This window comes from Oryza sativa, chromosome 10 (genome assembly GCF_034140825.1).
Source record: "Oryza sativa Japonica Group chromosome 10, ASM3414082v1".
NCBI classification, from domain to species: domain Eukaryota; kingdom Viridiplantae; phylum Streptophyta; class Magnoliopsida; order Poales; family Poaceae; genus Oryza; species Oryza sativa.
In genome coordinates, this window is record NC_089044.1 from 15923931 (window position 1) to 15944396 (window position 20466).

General features: G+C 46.1%; 4 protein-coding genes and 2 pseudogenes across 4 annotated transcripts; 4 read left to right on the forward strand and 2 right to left on the reverse strand.

Moving 5' to 3' along the window:
• Positions 1–3901: 3901 nt before the first annotated feature.
• LOC107279096 (BTB/POZ and MATH domain-containing protein 1-like) lies at positions 3902–4991 on the forward strand (annotated as a pseudogene).
• An 839-nt stretch (positions 4992–5830) lies between these two features.
• On the reverse strand, positions 5831–7397 carry LOC107277148 (BTB/POZ and MATH domain-containing protein 2). The gene is made up of 3 exons (XM_066304554.1): positions 7374–7397; positions 6357–6881; positions 5831–6235 (listed from the first exon to the last, which is right to left on the reverse strand). Exons 1-3 carry the CDS (start codon positions 7395–7397, stop codon positions 5831–5833), a joined length of 954 nt encoding a protein of 317 aa, XP_066160651.1.
• A 457-nt stretch (positions 7398–7854) lies between these two features.
• On the forward strand, positions 7855–8967 carry LOC4348686 (BTB/POZ and MATH domain-containing protein 2). The gene has a single exon (XM_066304592.1). The coding sequence runs from the start codon at positions 7855–7857 to the stop codon at positions 8965–8967; it is 1113 nt and encodes a 370-aa protein (XP_066160689.1).
• Positions 8968–10816: 1849 nt separating this feature from the next.
• On the forward strand, positions 10817–14434 carry LOC9271421 (BTB/POZ and MATH domain-containing protein 1-like; annotated as a pseudogene).
• On the forward strand, positions 13726–15835 carry LOC107275315 (uncharacterized). The gene is made up of 4 exons (XM_015758186.1): positions 13726–13947; positions 14123–14434; positions 15202–15657; positions 15767–15835. The coding sequence occupies exons 1-4, from the start codon at positions 13726–13728 to the stop codon at positions 15833–15835; spliced, it is 1059 nt and encodes a 352-aa protein (XP_015613672.1).
• Positions 15836–19222: 3387 nt separating this feature from the next.
• Positions 19223–20428, reverse strand: LOC107275510 (BTB/POZ and MATH domain-containing protein 2). Its single transcript, XM_066304691.1, has one exon. The coding sequence runs from the start codon at positions 20426–20428 to the stop codon at positions 19223–19225; it is 1206 nt and encodes a 401-aa protein (XP_066160788.1).
• Between the last annotated feature and the right edge of the window lie 38 nt (positions 20429–20466).

A 20466-nucleotide genomic window follows, 5' to 3' on the forward strand; every position in this document is an offset into this window, starting at 1 on the left:
ACAGTAATACAGATACACTTTTTTATCTAAGCTATTATATATGACATTATTTTTATTAGAATATGTGTCAAATATACTAGTCCTACTAAAAGTTGGACTTGGAATTAAAATAGGTGTAGAGTGAAGTTAGAGTCGGAGAGGGGGCATCACAATATAATCATGATGACTATAATGTAGCGTAGACACGCAGAGAGATGATGGCGGCGTGGTCATGGACTCGTAGCGGATGCTATGTTAATTGGGGAGGAGCGCCCATAATTAAAGCCTCGAAGATGTAAGTTTCGGCTGAACTTCATTAACAAATATCATGTTTTCCTAGCTACATTACCACATGTTTTCTTAGGTGATCAATGACTGAAGCGATCGAGAAAGTTAGTCGTTGTTCCGCTATATCAACTAACTTTTATAACATTTTTTGTTTAAAAGAGGGTAAAAACTTTACCTCTTGTATATTGATTGAGCAGAGAAAACATAGACTAGCTAATACTCAGGACACCTCGCTAGATCTAACGAGGCAGAGGCAAGCGTGGCAAGACGCCTGATGCAACAGCTATAGTGAGCAAGGAGGAGAAGGAGGCTGTGGAAGTTTGGAAGCGGTCTGACGGCGGTGTGAGGCTGCAGGCTTCGGTCGGTGTCTCCGATCTAGCGTCGTCCCGGCGGGAGGGGCCAAATCTGCACAGAGGTAGGTGCCCAGCAGACCGGTGGCTGCGAGGCGGTTCCAGACTTCCAGCTAGTCTCCCCACCGTCAAAGCAGGCCAACGAACATTCATGCGGCTGCAATTACGTGTGTAAGATTTTTGTACGGATGGTCAACTTACATAATTTCTTCAAAATACTGCAAAACATGTCAATATACAATACTAGTGTAGAATGAACAAAATTGTATCATGATATATGAATAAGTGTGTGTTTTCTATCTTTTTTTCTCTTCATACAAGTTTTTTTTCCCTCTTTTTTATATACCTAGGACTTGGGGTAGGGTATTTTTGGATGGTCAATCGCCTGCCATTACCACCATCTAGATCCACCCATGAGCTTAGGCATAGAGGGTTTGGTTATAGATGGCCATAAGGCCTGACGGACCGGCCCATGGCACGGCCATTTGGCCTGGCCCAAACACAACACGGTATGACTGATGTCGGGCCCATGCCGGCCAGTAGATGGGCATAAGGCCTGGGCCGACGCCTTGGCACGATGGGCCGACCCGGCACAACAGTGTCAAAGAAAATAATTGAAATAGACTTAATCTAGCCTTACAAGGCACTATCCAAAGAGAATTTGGATATAAAATAGACTTATTCTGCCATATAAGATACAACCCAAAGAGATGAGGGAAGAAAAATAGACTTGTTCTATGGAGAAGCACGATGGACTCTTTGCCTTTGGACTGGCCCGGCATGGTCCAAGTCTTATTGGGCCGTGCCTGGGCCGTGGGTGTAGCCCATGAGCAAGCACGGTCCCGCCCGGTGTGTAGGTCAGGTCATGCTGGCACGATTGACCTTGGCCCAGGCCCTATTGTGCCTGGGCCATGCCCGGGCCAGGTAGCCCATTTGGGCTTCTATAGGTTTGGTAGCTCGGTGGATTTGTGATGGCAACCAACGGCCTTGTCCCTGAGCTCACTGCCCACGCCCTGAGCTCGCCGCCGCCCGAGAACCGCCACCGAAGTCGCCACCAGAGCAGCTGCCGCCTGTGGAGTCTGGTGGACGTGGAGGGAGGAGGAGATGTTGGATCTAGAGGGAGAGGGTTGGATATAGAGGGAGAAGGACAGGGTTGGATATGGAGGGAGGAGGAGAGAGAGGATAATGACAGATAGGTAGATAAGGAGTGGTGGGGTTGAATTTTTTAATGGCGTGATTTTTTCAAGGGCGACGCTCTTCAGATTTTCGCTGGCGGTAGGATAGGAGGCCCGCCAACAAAAATAGCGAAAAGAGGGTTATTTTTGCAAGTGGACTTCTTAACCTACCATCAACGAAAACGAATTTTCGCTAGCAGTCCTAAACCTTCTATCCCTCGTTAGAATTTCACAAGCGGATTACTCATATGACCGCCAACGAAAAAAATAGGACACTGTCATAAAAAATCATTTTTCTACTAGTTTGTAACACCCACGTGGAGGGGCGAGTAGAGGCTGCCCAACGATGGGGCGTCGTCGCGTTGGTGTCCCCGTGGATGGTTATACAGGTCGGATCAGCGACAGCGTCTTTTTGAGTGGGTGTAGTGAATCGGGCTTGAGTTTGCTGGTACTAGCAACAGTGATGCCTTCATGCATCGTACGTTGCGGTGTTTCCATACGGAAGAGGCTCCTCCGACATAAAGTGAGAAGGACATGGTCATTGACGTGTAGGCCCATGAAGGTGGGCCCCACCTGTCAGGGACCCACGTCCCTCTGACTTTACGTTAGAGGAGCTCCGTCCGTTTCCATACTGCTCGGGAGTCTTCAGGTGAAAATCAACTCCAGCTAGAGGGAGATGGCCGATGGGCGGCGGCGCCATGCTTGTTCTGCTTGAATGTGTCGTCACTAACGTATTACTAGGATAATTTCCTTTGAAAAGAGAAGATGGACGATATGAAATAACTTTTCAGAGTGCAAAAGGAGGAAATAGGACGGAGAAATTAACGGATGAGAATTTCTTGACTCCAATTGTCCAAACGAACCGTGTGTGAGCAGGACTATCAAATAGGCAGAAGAAGATTGTGATTCTGCTTAAGGTTCAGTCCACATCGATCTGCTTTTCTCACGTCTCCCTTTATCAATCCATCACATATTCTATTTTGGGATTGCTTCAGTTTTAGTTTTACCTTTGAGAGGATTATTTTTACTTTCCCTTTATTTCCTGGAGGCCCAGTAACCAACAGAGGCATGACAAAACCCCACGAGATTCCCATCGGTTTCATTGTTTCAAACTCCGCCGTAATAAGTCAGTGGATCAAAGAGCAGAGAAGGAACTTTGATGGCCTATTCATCTACACGACATGGGGTATTTGGCTCCAAAGGAATGCAAGAATTTTCAACAATGACTATGGTACAGTGTCACATGTAGTGGACTCCATCATCAACATGTGCAAAGCTTTCGATGAAGCGCAAACTGTTTAGATGTTAAAATGCCGTCTTTTGATGTTAGTGGCTTTGCACTTTCTCAAAGTGTTGTAATTCCTCCAATGTCTAAATCTGAAGACACCACTTGGAGGTGTTCCTGTACGTGAAACTGCTTCTTTCTCCTTTAATGAATAGGCAGAGCTCCTGCCATTATCCTAAAAAAAAAAAAACCCGGCGTCAAGTCGTGTACGTACGTCCTGCCTGCCATGTCTTCTTCCGTCGCCGGCCATATTGCAACTCGTCGCGGTCGACCTCCGCCATCGTGTTCGACAAGGCGAATGGGTACCACTTCGTTAGGATTTTCTACATCTAGGTGCCGTGGCACCTATTATTTATATGCGATTCAAATAGTTATAGAAAAAATTGAAAAAATTTAGTAACATCGTTTGTGATGATACAAGTCTATACACAAACATGCAGGACTAAATTTGATCTACAACTAGAGAAACAAAAATAATAAAATCAGACAATGAATAGTACCCATACAGTGCAGATAAAATTTGTTATTTTTTGTTTCTTCATATATCGATCGAATTTAGACTTGCATGTTTGCATAGTGTCTTATATTACCATGGACAATCTTATCAAATTTTATGAAATTTTTATATAACTATTTAAATTGCATGCATACACCTAGGTGCCACCTAGGTGTAAAAAATACTTTCTGCCCCAAGGGGAACCTCGCCTAGTCCGCCAATCACATGTCCCTTTTCCTATGGCTCGACGAGAAATCCACCAAGGATGTGAAGGTGCAAGCACGGTTGAAGTTCCGGATTAATGGATAATCCGCCTAATTCGCTTGCAATGTCGGAAGTAAAAACATTTTGTGAGGGTTGTATGTCTTGGGGTCATAGCAATTTCATCGAAAGGGAAGATTTCGAGAAGTCCAAGAATCTCAGGGATGACTCGTTCACCGTCCGGTGCGACATCGTCGTCGTCTGCAAGATCCGCGTCGCGAGGAGACGACGGAGATCGCCTTCCCCGGCGAGGCCTTGATCATGCCCGTGCCCCCATCCAACATGAACCAGCAGCTCGGCGACCTGCTGGAGACCGGGAAGGGCGCGGATGTGGTGTTTGAGGTTGCCGGCCAGACATTCGCGGCGCGGTCGCCGGTCTTCAGCGTGGAGCTCTACGGTCCGATGAAGGAGAGCGAACCCACCGGGGTCGTGTGCGTCCAAGACATGGAGGCGCAGGTGTTCAAAGCGTTGCTCCGCTTCATGTACACCGACTCGTTGCCGAAGATGGAGGAGGAGGAAGGCGTCATGTGCCAGCATCTGCTCGTTGCGGCGGATCGGTACAACCTGGAGAGGCTCAAGCTGATCTGCGAGGAGAAGCTGTGCAAGGGGAAACTATTTTAACAGCTCGAGTAAATGTCCACCCGCTTATTACATGTCATCTAAATGGTTATAAAAAAATTGAAAAAATATGAATAAAATAGATCAATATGTAATGTATCAATCCACAAACATACAAGTTAAAATTCAACTTCTACATATTGTAACAAAAATAACAAACAAAACTCAAATTACTATATGTATATTTACAGTTAAATTTGTTATTTTTGTTACAACTTGTAGAAGTTGAATTTTAACCTGTATGTTTGTGGAGTGATATATTACATATTGATCTATCTTGCCAATTTTTTTGAAAATTTTTCGTAGCCATTTAGTTGACATGCAATAAACGGGTGGACGTCCACTCGAGCTATTAGAATCCATCCCCGCTGTGCAAGCAGTACGTTAGCGTGCACACGGTATCGAGCTTGTTGGTGCTAGCTGATCAACACCATTGCTACTGGCTGAAGAAAGCGTGCGTCAATTTTAGCCTGAGCAGGAGCTGGCTCTCTCTCCTGAAACGGTTGCATATCGGTTGGTTCTTGCTTTCTTTGCACTAATTCCTTTGGATTGCTTTATCTCTTTGCTAAGATGATACACAAATAAACCATGTCTCTGTTTTGGTGTAGCTAGGTCATGGGCTCATGGGAATGGCTTCTGTAAGCCCTCCGAATAATAACTCTATCGTGTAAGTTTAGCTTACGGCTCGTGCTCGTGCAATGCCTTATTGAAAGTTTAGATGATTAACAGAAAAGGAAAAAAAAACAGACGACTAATAAATAACAATGCTATATAAATTTCACAACTATAGACTAGTGTACCAGGCCTAGTGTGTGAGGCTGCATACTCTTGTACCAGGCCATGACTATTGACTAGCATGGCGATGGTTTGTGAATAGATCTGACCGGCGTTGCTAATTCGACGTTGCAAATTAGCAGTACAATGCAATACGGGTAAATCACATTAGACTGACACAAGATTGTTCTGATTAATCATCTAAAGGCATGAGTTCATCTTAAAGGAAGAACGAGTGTTCAGTGGAGTATTTCAAAACAGAGAGATTGCTTTCTCTACTAAAAAGAATTCGGTGAAAACAGAGCACTAATGCACAATATAGCCAAGGTTTTTCTGAATGCAGATCACAATAGCATTATAATCATAGGGCCCATGCAGTTCAGATGCTCAATTAACATGGTAACACAATCTTCCAAGCTCAGTATGCATACTGCAAGCACTGAGACGACCCTTGGCGATCACACGATAGCAAGACAAAATAAGAGACTAAGCACCCACACACTTTTGACAAAACGAGTAATTAAACAACACATCAAACTTACGACCATGCTTGCACTAATCTTTTTAGATAATGGATAGAAATCATGCATGCAGTAATCTGAACTTAAGATGCAAACTTAGCAAGGAGCTCCTTCAGAACAGAGGGGCAGGTTGCAGTTATGTGATCCAAGCCGTCACTCGCCAGTACAACCTTCAAATTCGCCGGAGCTTTGAGGAACTCCAAGCACGCCTCCTTCAGCAGACGGCAATGCTGCTTCTCAGCGAGCCCAAGATTATCGGCCACCGTGCTCGCATCGATCCGCTCGCACAGCTTCTTCGCGCATATCAGCTTCAGCCTCTGGAGATCGTACCTATCTGCCGCTACGAGCAATGGTGACCACATCTCATCACCACCATTGTCATCATCATCATCATCGTCATCGTCATCGTAATCTTCTCCGTGTACTCCATCTGCTTCACTCTCCTGATCTTCTTCTTCATCTCGATCGGATTCAGTTTCCTCTTCGTCCTCCAACTCAGGCAACGAGTCAGTGTAAATGAAAGTGAGCAAGGATTTGAACACCTGTGGCTCCATGTCTGCTTGCGTCGGCCTTCTGACTACCGTCGTTCGTCTCTCCCAAGATCTGTGCCTTGAAGACGCTGGACCGGGCGGCGAGCACGCACCGGTGACCGGCGATCAACTCGCCGGCGACCTGGAACGTCACGTCGGCGCCGTCCTCGGTCCGGAGGAGATCGCCGAAATCCCGGCGGATGTCGGACGGCGGCACCACGATCGATTCTTGGTTCTTGCTTCTGAGCTTCTTGGCGACGATCACACTGCAACGGATGGTGAAATTATCGTCCCAGAAAAACTTCGATTGCTCAAGAACGTCCTTTCTGATCAATCTACCCCAACTAGGGTAACTGTTGGAGAAATATGTATAATTCATGACCTCAGGAATGGATGGCAACTGTTCCTTCTCAAGTTGGTTAACGAGCCTGAATTGGTACTGCGCCTGAACAGGTTCGGCGACGCCGTCGTCGTCGAGGACGAGATAAACTGAGATGCAGTTGGAAACACTGGAGGACTTGCCGTTGGGGTAGTATTCGATGAACCACCGGTAGCCTCCAACGGTGAACCGGCGAGACTCGATGCACTCGCCAACGGGGGTGTTCTCACGTGTGCGTAAGAATAGCCGTTCACGACAAGCAGGTGGAACCCGGTGGCCACGTCGCCGGCGGTGACGGCCGATGGCGCCGATCCGCCGCCGCCGACGAAAGACACACCGCAAGAGTACATAATTGAAGGTGGGAACGCCGAAATGTACTGAAATCAAACGTATGAATGACTAGCTACGATTTTATACACTTGTGCATGCACAACTCCTGGCCTACATTAGTTGGTGAATGCATGCTTTGCGACTTGCGAGAAGAACTTCTCGTCTTCTCAATTTGTTCTTTTGGTATTCTACAACGAGACGCATCCTGTCTATTGAGTTGTGATCCAAATTTATTTGCACTTAATAAAGATCAGTTTCTGTCGTAGTGGAGCGGAAACCTGTCACCGAGAGGCTTGGGCTGGAGGCACCTGGGGACGCCCGGGGGTGCTGGGGCGAAGCCCCCGCGGTACGGATTGTCATCCCTTTTAGGTTCCAACATATATATACCTCTTGTAAGCCGCCGTGCAGCATTTGTAAGCTCAGCCTAGATAGAGTGAAGATATTTTATTGGCTGGTGTCCATGGTTTTTTCTCTTATGCTTTGGCAGGATTTTCAACGTTAAATCTAGTGTCTTCTGCTTTGGGAGGATGCTTTGTCTATCGTTTCCTAACCTTATCAACTCCGGCCCTTGTGAGCTGGTCGACGCGTGGTAGTACTACTACACTACGTCCTTGTCTTCAATTCAGCGCCCTCGGAAACCGGAAACGGAAGCCATCGTCGATCGGTTCAGCTGCTGTTCCACGAACAATTCCAAGTCCCGAAGAGTCGCGCGCTCGCGAGTCGCGATTCGTACGTGGAGACGACGAGTCGTTGATACGTAGAGTGCGTCGTTTCTGCTTCCTCCACCAAGCGCTACATTTTCGTCGACGTACGTCAGTGACACATGAACTAACCAGCAAATACACAAAGTCACAAACACCTGCATGCCATGTCTTTCGCCGGCGTGTCTCTCGTCCGCGACGGGAGGCTGCAGTCGCCTTCGTCGTCAGCCATCACCTCCGGCGCCACCAGCGGGTACTACCTCCTCGTGGTCGAAGGCTACTCGCGAACCAAGGACACCGTCCCCAATGGCGACTTCATCAGGTCTCGTCCTTTCAGGGTTGGAGGCTATCGCTGGGTTATCGACTACTACCCCAATGGCGAAAGTTCGGATGATGCCGATTCCATCTCAGTTTCTCTTCAGCTTGATCAGGATAGTGAACGGCCTTTCATGGCGCATTACGAGTTTAGTTTCATCGACGAAACTGAGAGACAAAAGTCGACACATATTTGTTCGGAAGCATTATTCGACTTCTCTGATGACAATCGTTGGGGCTACACCAATTTCATTAGAAGGGAGGAGCTAGAAAAATCCAAGCATCTCAAGGATGATTGTTTCACCATCAGGTGTGACATCATCCTGAAGAAGGACGGCAGCAACACCACCGGCGACGACGTGGCGGCGCCGCTCGTCGCGGTGCCACCGTCCGACATGCACCGGCAGTTCACCGATCTGCTCCTGACCAAGGTCGGCGCCGATGTGACGTTCCAGGTCGGCGGCGAGACGTTCGCCGCGCACCGGTGCGTGCTCGCGGCGCGGTCCACCGTCTTCATGGTGGAGCTCTTTGGCCCCATGAAGGAGGGCGCAACGACAGCAAGCGTACATATCAGCGAAATGGTGCCCGAAGCATTCAAGGCCATGCTTGCATTCATCTACAACGACACCCCGCCGCCGGAGACGGAGGAAGACGAAGACGGCAAGGTCGCCATGTGGCAGCACCTGCTCGTCGCGGCGGACAGGTACGATCTCCCGAGGCTGAAGCTGATATGCGAGGAGAAGCTGTGCGGCCACATCGGCGTCGGCACGGCGACCACCATCCTCTTGCTGGCCGACAAGCACCATTGCCGCGGGCTGAAGGAGGCGTGCCTGGAGTTCCTCAGCTCTCCTGCGAACCTGGAAGAAGTAATGGAGCATGGCGGATTGGAGGACGTCGTGGGAACATGCCCGTCAGTTCTCGTGGAGCTCATTGCGAAGCTTGCTCTGCTCAGGACTCAGGTTTGATTCGTGATTGTGAGCTCAGAGAGATGTCAGATGTGCTCGATCGCCTATCCTTCCTAGTAGTAAGAGCACCCGTAATGGTAAATTAAGGTGCTATCTATAAAACATGTACATCTCAGTAATAGACTAGATTAATAGTAAACCACTTCAATGGTATGTCTACATGGGTATCTATACCTCTCTAATCCATTGCCTTGTTTTTCTCTATAGACTATCTCCAGGTTAGTAGATAGCTTTGCTCTCTCTCTCTTCATTTAATCTCTTCCAAGTAGGAAAATATGCTGATCTCTTGTAGAGAGTCTATAGATAACCATTGCGGATGCCCTAATCCATTGCCTCGTTTTTCTCTATAGACTATCTCCAGATTAGTAAATAGCTTTGCTCTCTCTCTTCATTTAATCTCTTCTAAGTAGAAAAATATGCTGATATGGATGTCTTGTAGAGAGCCTATAGATAACCATTGCGGGTGCTCTAATATGCTGAGCCAGAGAAGCTTGTGTCAGTTTCATGAATTGTCTGTTCTATTAATTAATTCTTCTCTGTTTGGACTTCAGAGAGATTATAAGTAGTAACTACGTTGAGGTGTTTAATTTTTTAGAGCTGCATGTTATTATATTGAAAAAATTTACTATAGGACACATATATTTATGATTTTTTGTTCTTAAACACCATAAAAACGTGAAACAGCTCGAGGACACAACAAAATTGTTAATTTGTTAGAGGATACGGTAACTATTATTTTATTATTTTCAAGTAAAACACAGAGAAATAATTAGAAAATATAAGTTTTTCCCTTGGTTAACAAGATAAATCAATCAAGACACCAAGACAATATGTGTTTATGCACTAAGATCATAAGCAAATGTTCTATCGCATAAACATATACATATATGATGATTTTTAAAAGGGGTATTTGCGAGTTTGCAAAAAAAAAGTTTTCTATATTTTGCAAGAATGCTATTGGTAAAGTGGTTTTGGTGCAACAAAGATTGAAAATGGTGGTAAATTTACAATGGCCTCTTTTTATTAAAAAAAGAACATGTTTTGATGATCTGACACCCTAAATTATGTTGTTGGTATTTGTAAACTTGTTTGATACAGCAAGGTTATGAAAAAAAATTGTCGTCTCTATTACCGTAAAAGCACAGCGCATTCATGTCCCTTGCATAACAACAGGATATAATGTTACTTGATTAATTACATGCCGCTTGCGTAACTACTTAATTACCCGTATAGCCCATTCCTAATTATATGGACCTGATCCACACCGTACAAGCATATTAGTAGTACTAGAAGAAAAAAAGTTGTAAATCAAATTAAGTTTACTTTGTGTCCCTTTTCTTTTTGTCAAGTTAAAATCATATCCCTGAGCCGTAATACTATAAATCTTGACCCTTTACTGCTAGCCTCAATGCATCGATCTCTAGAGGAATGAGCGGGAGAAATGGAGAGAAAAGAGAGGGAAGAGAGAAGGGAGAGAGAAAAGGAAAGGAGAGTGAGGATGATCATATATAGGACCCGTTCTGTTTTTGTCACGTTAACGTCTAGTTAGTACAAGTGGATCGGGTTAACTTACCACATCAACGATACCGACCATCAACTATTAGAGGACTTAATTTAATTCAGTTTTACATATTGGTGGTTAAGATTTCTGGTACCGCGGTTCCAACTCGAGGTAGGACGAGGGATATAAGGTGGACTTGTTCCTTGTAAATCATATTTGTACAGGCATTTGCAGCTGCAATCTGAAAAGATGGGACCCACATAACTCTACGAGCCCATTAGCTTAGGATAGCAACGGCCCACAAGACGTATCGTCCGAAGGAAGCCACCCCATCGTCTTCAACCTCTCGATTCCGCTCCATTTTCCCCCAATTCTTCGCTAAACCCTAGCTACAGCGCGAGCGCTGCGCGTGCATCCTACTTGGCTGGATCAGCCATGGCGTCCACCGCTGGCGGCTGTAAGCATTCGCGTTCCGCCTCCGCCATCGTCGCAGGCGCCGCGAGCGGGTACCATCTCCTCAAGATCGACGGCTACTCGCGCATCAAGGGCCTACCCACCGGCGAGGCCCTCAAATCTTGCGCCTTCACCGTGGGGGGATATCGCTGGCGCATCCATTGCTACCCCAACGGCAGCAAATCAGATTACTCGGATTTCATATCCCTGTTTCTTCATCTCGACGACGGACAAGTCACCAAGCAGGTGAAAGCGCAGTACCTATTTCGTTTCTTGGACGAGTTGGATGACAAGCCGCCGCCTTCTCTTACCTCAGAGCAAGTACGCGTCTTCGGTAGCGGCGGTTGGGGGAAACAAAGTTCATCAAGCGGGAAGCATTGGAGAAATCGGAGCATCTGAAGAAAGATTCTTTCACCGTGCGGTGCGACATCATCGTCACCACCGGGTTCCGTGCGGAGGAGGAGACGGCCGAGGCGCAAAGACCACGGAAGGCGAACTTCGTCTCCGTGCCTCCGTCCGATCTGCAGCGGCATCTGGGGGATCTTCTCCACAACGAGAAGGGCGCCGACGTGGTGTTCGAGGCCGGCGGCGAGACTTTCGCCGCTCACCGGTGCGTGCTCGCGGCGCGGTCACCGGTCTTCAGCGCGGAGCTGTTTGGCTCGATGAAGGAGAGCGACGCCGCGGGTGTCGTCCGCATCGACGACATGGAGGCTCAGGTGTTCAAGGCGCTGCTCCGCTTCGTGTACACCGACTCGCTTCCGGAGACGGAAGAGGAGGAGCAAGACACCATGGCTCAGCATCTGCTCGTCGCGGCGGACAGGTACGCCATGGAGAGGCTCAAGCTCATCTGCGAGGACATGCTGTGCAAGTACATTGATGTGGGCACGGTGACGACCATCCTGACGCTGGCTGAGCAACACCACTGCGAAGGGCTAAAGAAGGCATGCTTTGATTTCCTCAGCTCCGCGGTGAATCTGAAAGCAGTTGCTTCTGGCGACGGCATCGAGGATCTGAGTAAAAGCTGCCCATCTCTTATGAAGGAGTTGATTGCCATGCTCGGTAACTTTGTTCCGTGACCGAGTTTTAGTGATATATATCCTCACTTTTGTCATCAGATAGTTTTAGCAATCATGGTTACTGTTTCTGAACTTATTCTATGAAACCCCTTAAAATGGGGGTGGGCAGATGACCAATTGACCATAGTTTATCGGGGTGAAAAGGTTGCCAAATTCTCTGTTTTGTTAGTTCATTGCATCTCTACAACTCTATGGATAGAAGAATGATAACTAAATCTCCTATGGGCTTTTATGTTGGTTGGATGTTGCCTTTATGTGCCTTGAATTCTTTGGTTTGCTAAGGACATACGCAAATAAATAATCATGTTTTGCTGTTAGCTAGTTAGCTGGTAAACTAGAATTACTCTGTTGTGGAATTAATTTCATCACTTCAGTTGGACTCAAGTTTTCAACCGAAATCTAAAAGGACAGCCAATGAAACTTAATTGCACCTCCACCAATAATGTAGAATGTACATTTACAAAGACCCACTCTGTATTGAGTGATACTCCGTTTCAAATATGGTAGCTCATGGTTTGTAGGCTTTTTTCATCAGGCAGTTTAAGCAATGTTAATTCCTATTTTCTAGACATGTTTTATGCTTGTTGACTGTGTCCCTAGGATACTGCTAATTAAATTGATGTCTGATTGCTCGGTAACTTAGCTCCGTGACTCCATATTTTTGCCATCAGATAGTTTTTGCAATGATAGTTCATGTTTGATAGCATCTCTACAATAGCTACAGATTAATCAAGAATGAATTTGTTATCAGAGAGCCATGATAACTGAAACTCCACCAGGCCTTCATATTGATCAAATTTTCTCTGCTTTTTAGTTCATTGATCTCTACAGTTCAACAGATAAATGAGGTATGAATTTGTTACCACACTGCTATGAGAACTTCAAAAGAATTTGGGTGGCAGTCTGGCAGAGTATTAACCGTGTTCCTGTATTTTCTTTTTCTTGTAGTGAAGCAACCAATGCTCTAATCTACAAAAAAGGTACTTAGTGTAAATTCTTACCAGTATGAAATACAAAAAATTATGGCTTATATAAGCATAATAGTTGTAGTAATTTATCTACGTTAATCTAATAATTAAAAAATAAAGTAAACTAAACGGTACACTTCATTTGTTGTAAAGTTGCACTCTTTTATGTTGTGTAAGGCCGCGTTCGATAGCGAGAGATCGAGGGGATTTGGTGAATTGTGCACTATTCAGCACTGTACATGTCTGAATAATTTACTGCATATTAAATGGCGTTGGTGACTAAACGTGGCACCTGTACAGACGGCATTTGGATGGATCGATTCGTCGGCCCATCCGTCCCCAACCCACCACCAGCGCAAGCAGCCGTGCTCGGTCGTCGACGGCTCCACGCGCGGTCGCCGTGGCTGGAATCGTTGTGCCCTACTGCTGAGCCTCGTCCGGTGGTCGTCGTGGTCAGCCTGGGGCTGTTAGGCACGCGGAGAAATCGACCACTCGTCACGGGAGCTGCTGAAAAGGCGAATCGAGGCCGGAGAAAGGGGATTCTCTGGCGGAGTTACCATCAAGCCAGGCGGAAGTCGGGGAGCGCTGCCGGTGTTGTCTGCGTCACCTAGCTGCTCATCAGGCTCTGCAGCTTTGGCCGCATGCGGCTGTACTCGGTGGAGCGCTCTCGGGTGTCACAGTGTCGTCAAGATTCGGCAGAGTTGGAAGCTTTCTTCTCGCCTCCGGCCTCCTATTTGAGGCCTCCTTCTCCGGGTGGACAATGGGCACCAGGGGAACAAAGCGGAAGAGAGGGGAGGACATCCATCCGTCGACTGCAGCCAAGGGGCAGGCTGTGCCTTTGGCGTTCGCCGCACCGGCTCCTCACGGACTGCTCATCAATCTGGATTCGGGGACGGGGTCGAGCGCCTCTGGCAAATCTGACGCCAGCTCTGCCCCTCCTTGTGACAATGACATCAATGTGGCCGCCCGCTTCCTAACAGCCGTTTGTGCGACCTCCCCAAAAGGCGTTCGCTCTTTCGTCCGTCGTGTGTCGCCGGCGACGGTTGTTCGGTCCCTCGATTTGGACCTGATCCGGCCCATCTCGCCACAAAAGGTAATGCCCATTGTAATTTGTTTTTGATCCATTGCATTTGTGCTTTGTTAACATTGGGTGGTAGATGGCGGAGGGTAAAATCCGATGGAGCGACGATGAAATTGGCATATTTCTTGAGGCATGCTTGGAGGAGTTGTCCGCAATGACCATAACATCCACTTGTCCAAAGCCGCAAGGCTACAAGAACCTCATACAGAAGATGAAGGAGAGAATCGGAAGAAACCTCACCAAGGATCAGGTGAAGTACACATGGCGTCAATGTCGTAAAAGGTGGATGCTTTGGACGTGGCTGGAATCAAAGGCTACCGGCATTGGCCGTGACCCGATAACTCAAGCCATTGTTGCTGACGACGATTGGTGGGAAGACAAGGACCAGGTATGTCACCTACCCTTATGTTGTGTTCGGTCGAACTAGGAAGATAGTGATTTCCATACTGATTTGCATTAACACAAGGACCCATGACATTTGTTTAGTTCATGAAATCTCCACAGTTATCTATTTTTAGGTATAATCATACATATTGTTCATAGAAAGTGTTATGTACCTTTGTAAAACCTTGTGTTTCTAGGCTACAAAATCAGAATGTAATTTTTTTGCTATAATGAATGGGGGTACAATTTCTCTGCTGCATTCACTACCTTCCAATAAATTGATTAGGAAGCAGCAAATGCATGGTTGGTACTATTTTTATTATTCTCTTGTAGGTCTTTTCAACAAAACTGAGCCATATCTTGAGATATTTGGTATTCCTATGCTATTGTTGATGCCATAGTTTGACATGACATCAACCTCTATGTGACATGTCACATTGCTTACATGGCATAAAGTTTTTTGATTTTTAGTCTGCTCATCATCTGCTATTATTGTCAATGCATATCAATATCATATAGTACTTCCTCCATTTTCTTGAATTAGTTAGACCGTAAAATCTAGGTAAAATGTTACCTGCAGTCTGCAGATGTTAAAACATGGTGCCACCAATAATAGCTATGTTGCTGCGTACATTAGTTATGTACTTGTATGCTGCTGTCTTTTTTTTAGTTCAAAAAGCGTCAACAAAATGCAAAAATGAAAATCGATTTAAGAAACTACTTATGTTCATTTCAATGTAAATTTATTTTGTTACTCAACCATTTTCGCAGAAAAAGGACGGAGCTCGTGTCTTCAAAGATTCCCCTCTCAAGCACATCAACCTTCACTGTGCTATTTTTTCGGGGTGCACAGTGGTAGGGAACCACTCTGCTATTGCAGGCGCAGCACCAGCACCTCCTCAGCAGCCAACTCCAAGGCCCAACATCAATATCTCACAGCTGCTAGCTCAACAACAAAACATTGCGACTCCAGGAGTTTCAAGTGCAGGAAAAGGCAAGAGGCTAGCAGATGAAGCTGGCACTTCGAGGGGATCGGCTTCAAAGAAGAGTCGAAGTGACTCAGCCGGTGATGCCCTGCACCGGCTAGCTGATTTGCGAGTGGAGTCGATGGAGAGCTGTTCCCGGAAGGTGGAAGAGGACAGGGCTAGAAGTGCAGCAGCTTGCATCCAGTTGGTGGTAGCTGATGGACATAACCCATGGAGTGATTTATTCTTTATGGCACTGGATGTATTTGAGCGTGCTTATTGGCGTCAATGGTTCATTGATTACTGCCCTACACCCGAGTCACGGTCCCATTACATAGTACAGACATGGCAAAAGCAATTTGGCGGAAAAGGAGCTGGTGGCCAAGGAGGTGGACAGCCTGGATACGAAGGAGGAACTGGGCAGCAGCGTTATGGTGTAGGAGCACCCCCGCCAACTGGCCAGCAGGGTTATGGTGGAGGAGTACCCCCGCCAACTTGTTCAGGAGGTCATACAGGGTTTGGAGGTTGGTAGGGGGGTGGCCCTGGTGGAGGTGGGGGTCCTGGTAGCGTAGATGGTAATGGGTTCTATTGAGTTGCTCTTGCTTGGTCAGTTGCCTGGAGCTCACTGAGAGGAGGAGATTCATATGAGAGGCATAAAAAATAATGCTCACCATATTGTTTGCAGTAGGATTTTAGCATCTGCTTAACTGTTTTTTTCTTGTATGATTTGTACCCTCTTGTTGTATGATTTTAGCATCTTGTTGTATGATTTTTAGCATCTGCTTTACTCATTTCTAATGCTTGTAGTCTGAACTAGTAATTGTGGTATGTCACTGTGAAATTTTTTATGCAGTTAATTTTTTTATTGAACACCATGCGTGCATTTTTTTACAAATAATGTTGTAATGGTTAATGTAAGCTATATATTTTTCTTGTTTCGAAGGAATCACACAATGAGCGACGGTTCATCGTGGAGTTCGGATGGTACTGAAGGGCAATACACGAGCGATGAGGATGACGCTATTATTGCAATGATGCAAGAGATTTTAGCTGCTCCTCCAAGAGCTCCTCGTCGTGTCCCAACCCAATTTGGAATAACTTGGATGCTAGAGACAATGGCGAATCCTGCACAGTGCCGTGCGATTTTCCGTTTAACGGAATATCAGATATACACTCTACATGGAATTTTGGAAAATGCCCCTTACAACCTGCATGGGAGTAATGATGTAAGTTCTTTGGAGGCACTAGGAATCTTCTTGTTCACAATGGCAGGAAATAATTCTGCAAGGGAGTCGAACAATCATTGGGTCCGGTCGAACTCGACGGTGTCTATCTATTTTTGAAGGGTTCTTAGCCAAATAGTTATGTTAGGGTCGAAAATACTCAAGCCAATTGATCCGAATTTTACGGACATCCCTCGTCGCCTACTACAAGATAGTCGTTTTGGACCATTCCAGTTTGCTGTAGGTGCTGTTGACGGCACACACATTCCGGTCACTGTTGGTGTGGATAGTGCCATAGAACACATGAATCGCCATGACGAGACAACAAAAAATGTCCTAACAATTGTTGGATTCGATGGTAGAGTTATATTTGCCGATGCCGGATGGCCAGGATCAGTGCATGACAATCGAGTCCTAAACGAAGCTATTGACTCTTATCCAGAGGAGTTTCCAAGACTACCTTTTCGTAAGTACTACATTTGTACACCATATAGCACTTCATTAATTGTGCACTGATAGTTTTCATGTATAATTTCCTTATTATTTTGTAGGAAAATATCTTCTTGTTGACTCCGGATATCCGAGTAGGATGGGCTTCCTGGCACCGTACCCACGTGTACGGTACCACAAGGATCAATTCAAGGGGCCACGCGCTCCACCGCCAGAAGGAAGGGAAGAGAAGTTCAACTACATACATGCCAAGCTGCGTAATATAATTGAGAGGCAATTTGGAATTGTGAAAAAACAGTGGAAAATCTTAAAAGGCATACCGTACAACCCATATAAGAATGTCCAGAGCGACATAATATTGGCAGCGTTTTGTTTGCACAACTTCCGAATCGACAGCAAGCAAAATGACTACCAGGCCAATAACCCTCTGTATAATGGTAATCCTATAGCACCAATGGCACCCCCCTTCTCCAATATGTATTACGCCGGCAATAGCACACAAGCGATGAACGCATACTGTGATGCCATTGCCAATTCGGTGGAGAACCTGTAGAAGTACATGAACTATCTCCTGTACAGTGTACGAGCTTTTTATTAGATGTACGATTTAATAAGAAATCCATTTCGTGATGGATATATGTATTATGTACTGCATTCAAGTCTTTGGACTGTGCCAACTCGTATTCAATAATTTTTTTCATTACGTTGCTCAAATTGCTACTACCTCCATTTTTTAATAGATGACGCCGTTGACTTTTTCTCACATGTTTAACCATTCATCTTATTCAAAAATTTTATGCAAATGTATAAGATATAAATCACACTTAAAGTATTATGAGTGATATAACAACTCATCACAAAATAAATTATAATTATGTAAATTTTTTGAATAAGACGAATGGTCAAACATGTGAGAAAAAGTCAACGGCGTCATCTATTAAAAAACGGAGGGAGTATATTTTATTTTTCCAACAATTTTTTTCCCATATGTCAAATTGCAATATTTTTTTTCTGCATTTGTCGTCACTACTTTTAATAGAACGCTGTAACTACTATTTGACACAGCAAAAATATCTATCATCTTGCAAGTAGAAAAAAAAAGACGCTACAGCTACCTAAGCCCAAATGAATGGCATCTGTGCAGTAGCAAACGGCGCCGTCTACTGCTGTCTAACACCTGTCACTGGACAGTCTGGACTGCATTTCACGATGGAGTAAATTATTCGGTGGACTACAGTGCTGCTTTCACCCAATCCCCTCAATCTCACGCTATCGAACGCGGCCTAAGTTTAGCCTACCGCTCGTGCTTGTGCAATGTCTTATTGAAAGTTTAAGTGATTAACAGAAAATAATAAAAAACAGACGACTAATAAATAACAATACTATATTAATTTCACAACAAGGAAGCCAAAATTTTGTCCAAAAATACTATGATGAGAGAAATAAATCAAATGTTTTGTGTTTACACGATAAACAAACAAAAGGGCCACTGTGAGAGAACCTAATAAATCAATGATGTTCTATGAAACAACGATGGTTGACAGGTGCTAAAGATGATCACCACCCTTAATTACAGTGCTTGTAACCGTATCTCCTGAAGATTGAGATGAACATTAAAATTAATTTTTTTACGCAAAATGAGGTGGTATTAATGTATGATTGGTTGAGTTTTAATTATTGCAAACTTGAAAAGTAGATTAATATGATATTTTATAGCAACTTTCATATAGAATTTTTTTTGCACGAAACGCACCGTTTAGCAGTTTGAAAAGCGTGTCACGAAAATCTTAATTTTAATCCAACTTTTGTTAGAGAAAAGAACTGGGCCATAGATGCTTAATTACTTGGACAGATGCTCACACCTTAAGCTGATGACTTCATATAATTTATGAACCTAACCTATGAACACTGAGGCTGTGTTCGTTCCAGTGACATTGGGTGAGAAAGCTCCTCGTTTTCCGCGCGCACGCTTTCCAAACTATTAAACGGTGCGTTTTTTTGTAAAAAATTTCTATAGGAAAGTTGCTTTAAAAAATCATATTAATCCATTTTTGCAATTTAAAATAGTTAATACTCAATTAATCATATGCTAATGGCCCACCTCGTTTTGCATATCTTCTCAATCTCCCCAATCCCCTTCTCCTCAAACACACCCTAAGATTTGTTTGCCATGACGACTGCAAATCTGCCGATAATCTCTTTGGTAAGAGAGGGGAAGTTCTTGATCACACGATCCAAGCCATCAGCCGCCATCATCTTTTGCAGGTTGCCATGAGACCCGAGGAAACCCAAGCATGCGTCCTTGAGCACGCGGCAATGGTGGTGATCGGCGAGGATGAGCATGGTCTCCACCGTCTTCTCGCCTATGTGGTCGTACATCTCCTCCTCGCACAGAAGCTTCAGCCTCTGCAGATCGTATCTGTCCGCGGCTACGATCAATTGCTGCAGCCATGTAAATTGTTTGTGTTTTTGGTCCGATTGAGCACCATTGTCGTCGTCGTCGTCGTCGTCGTCGTCGTCAGAGCTCGTCTCCTTTTCTCCGCCGTGGTCCTCTCTCTCGGGCAATTCGTCCGTGTAGATGAAGCTAAGGAGTCCCCTGAACAAATCGGCGTCCATGTCGTCGATCCGCACGACGCTCGCCGCCGTGCCTTCTTTCATGGGGCCGAAGAGCTCAGCGTCGAACACCTTGGACCGGGCCGCGAGCACGCACCGGTGCGCGGCGAACGTCTCGCCGCCGACCTCGAACGCCACGTCGGCGCCAAGCTTCGTGTCCAGGAGGCGGCCGAAGCTCTCCACCGCGCCGGCCATCGATGGAGCCGCCGTGGCGGCGGCCACGCCATTGGCGCCGGCGCCGGCGTGGACGACCATGATGTCGCACCTGACCGTGAAGCAGTCGTCGACGAGATACCTCGACCGCTCCAGCGCCTCCCTCCGCACGAACCGCCCGACGTGCCACGCGCTGCAGTCGCGGGAGAACTCGCACACCTTGGTCGCGCGCAGCCGCGTCGCCTGATGCTTCGCGACCTGGTCGGCGAAGCTGAACTCGAACTTGGCATTCACGGGCTCCGCCGCCACGGCGCCATCGCCGCCGTCACAATCAAGAACGAGGTGGAAGGAGACGAAGCCCGAGATGGTCGATCGGTCGCCGTTGGGGCAGTACTTGATGTGCCAAGTGTGGCCTCCTAGCTTGAACTTGCCGGACTTGATGCGAAATCCATTGGGGATGGCTTGCTTCGTGCGCGTGTAGTTGTTGATGACAAGGAGGTGGTACCCATAGGCGGCGCTGCCGGCGGCGCCATTGGCCGGAGAAGAACACACGTGCACGCCGTCGCAGATGAAAGATACGCCAGCGAACGACATGAGAGAGAGAGATATTTCGTCGATCGATCGTGTCCAGG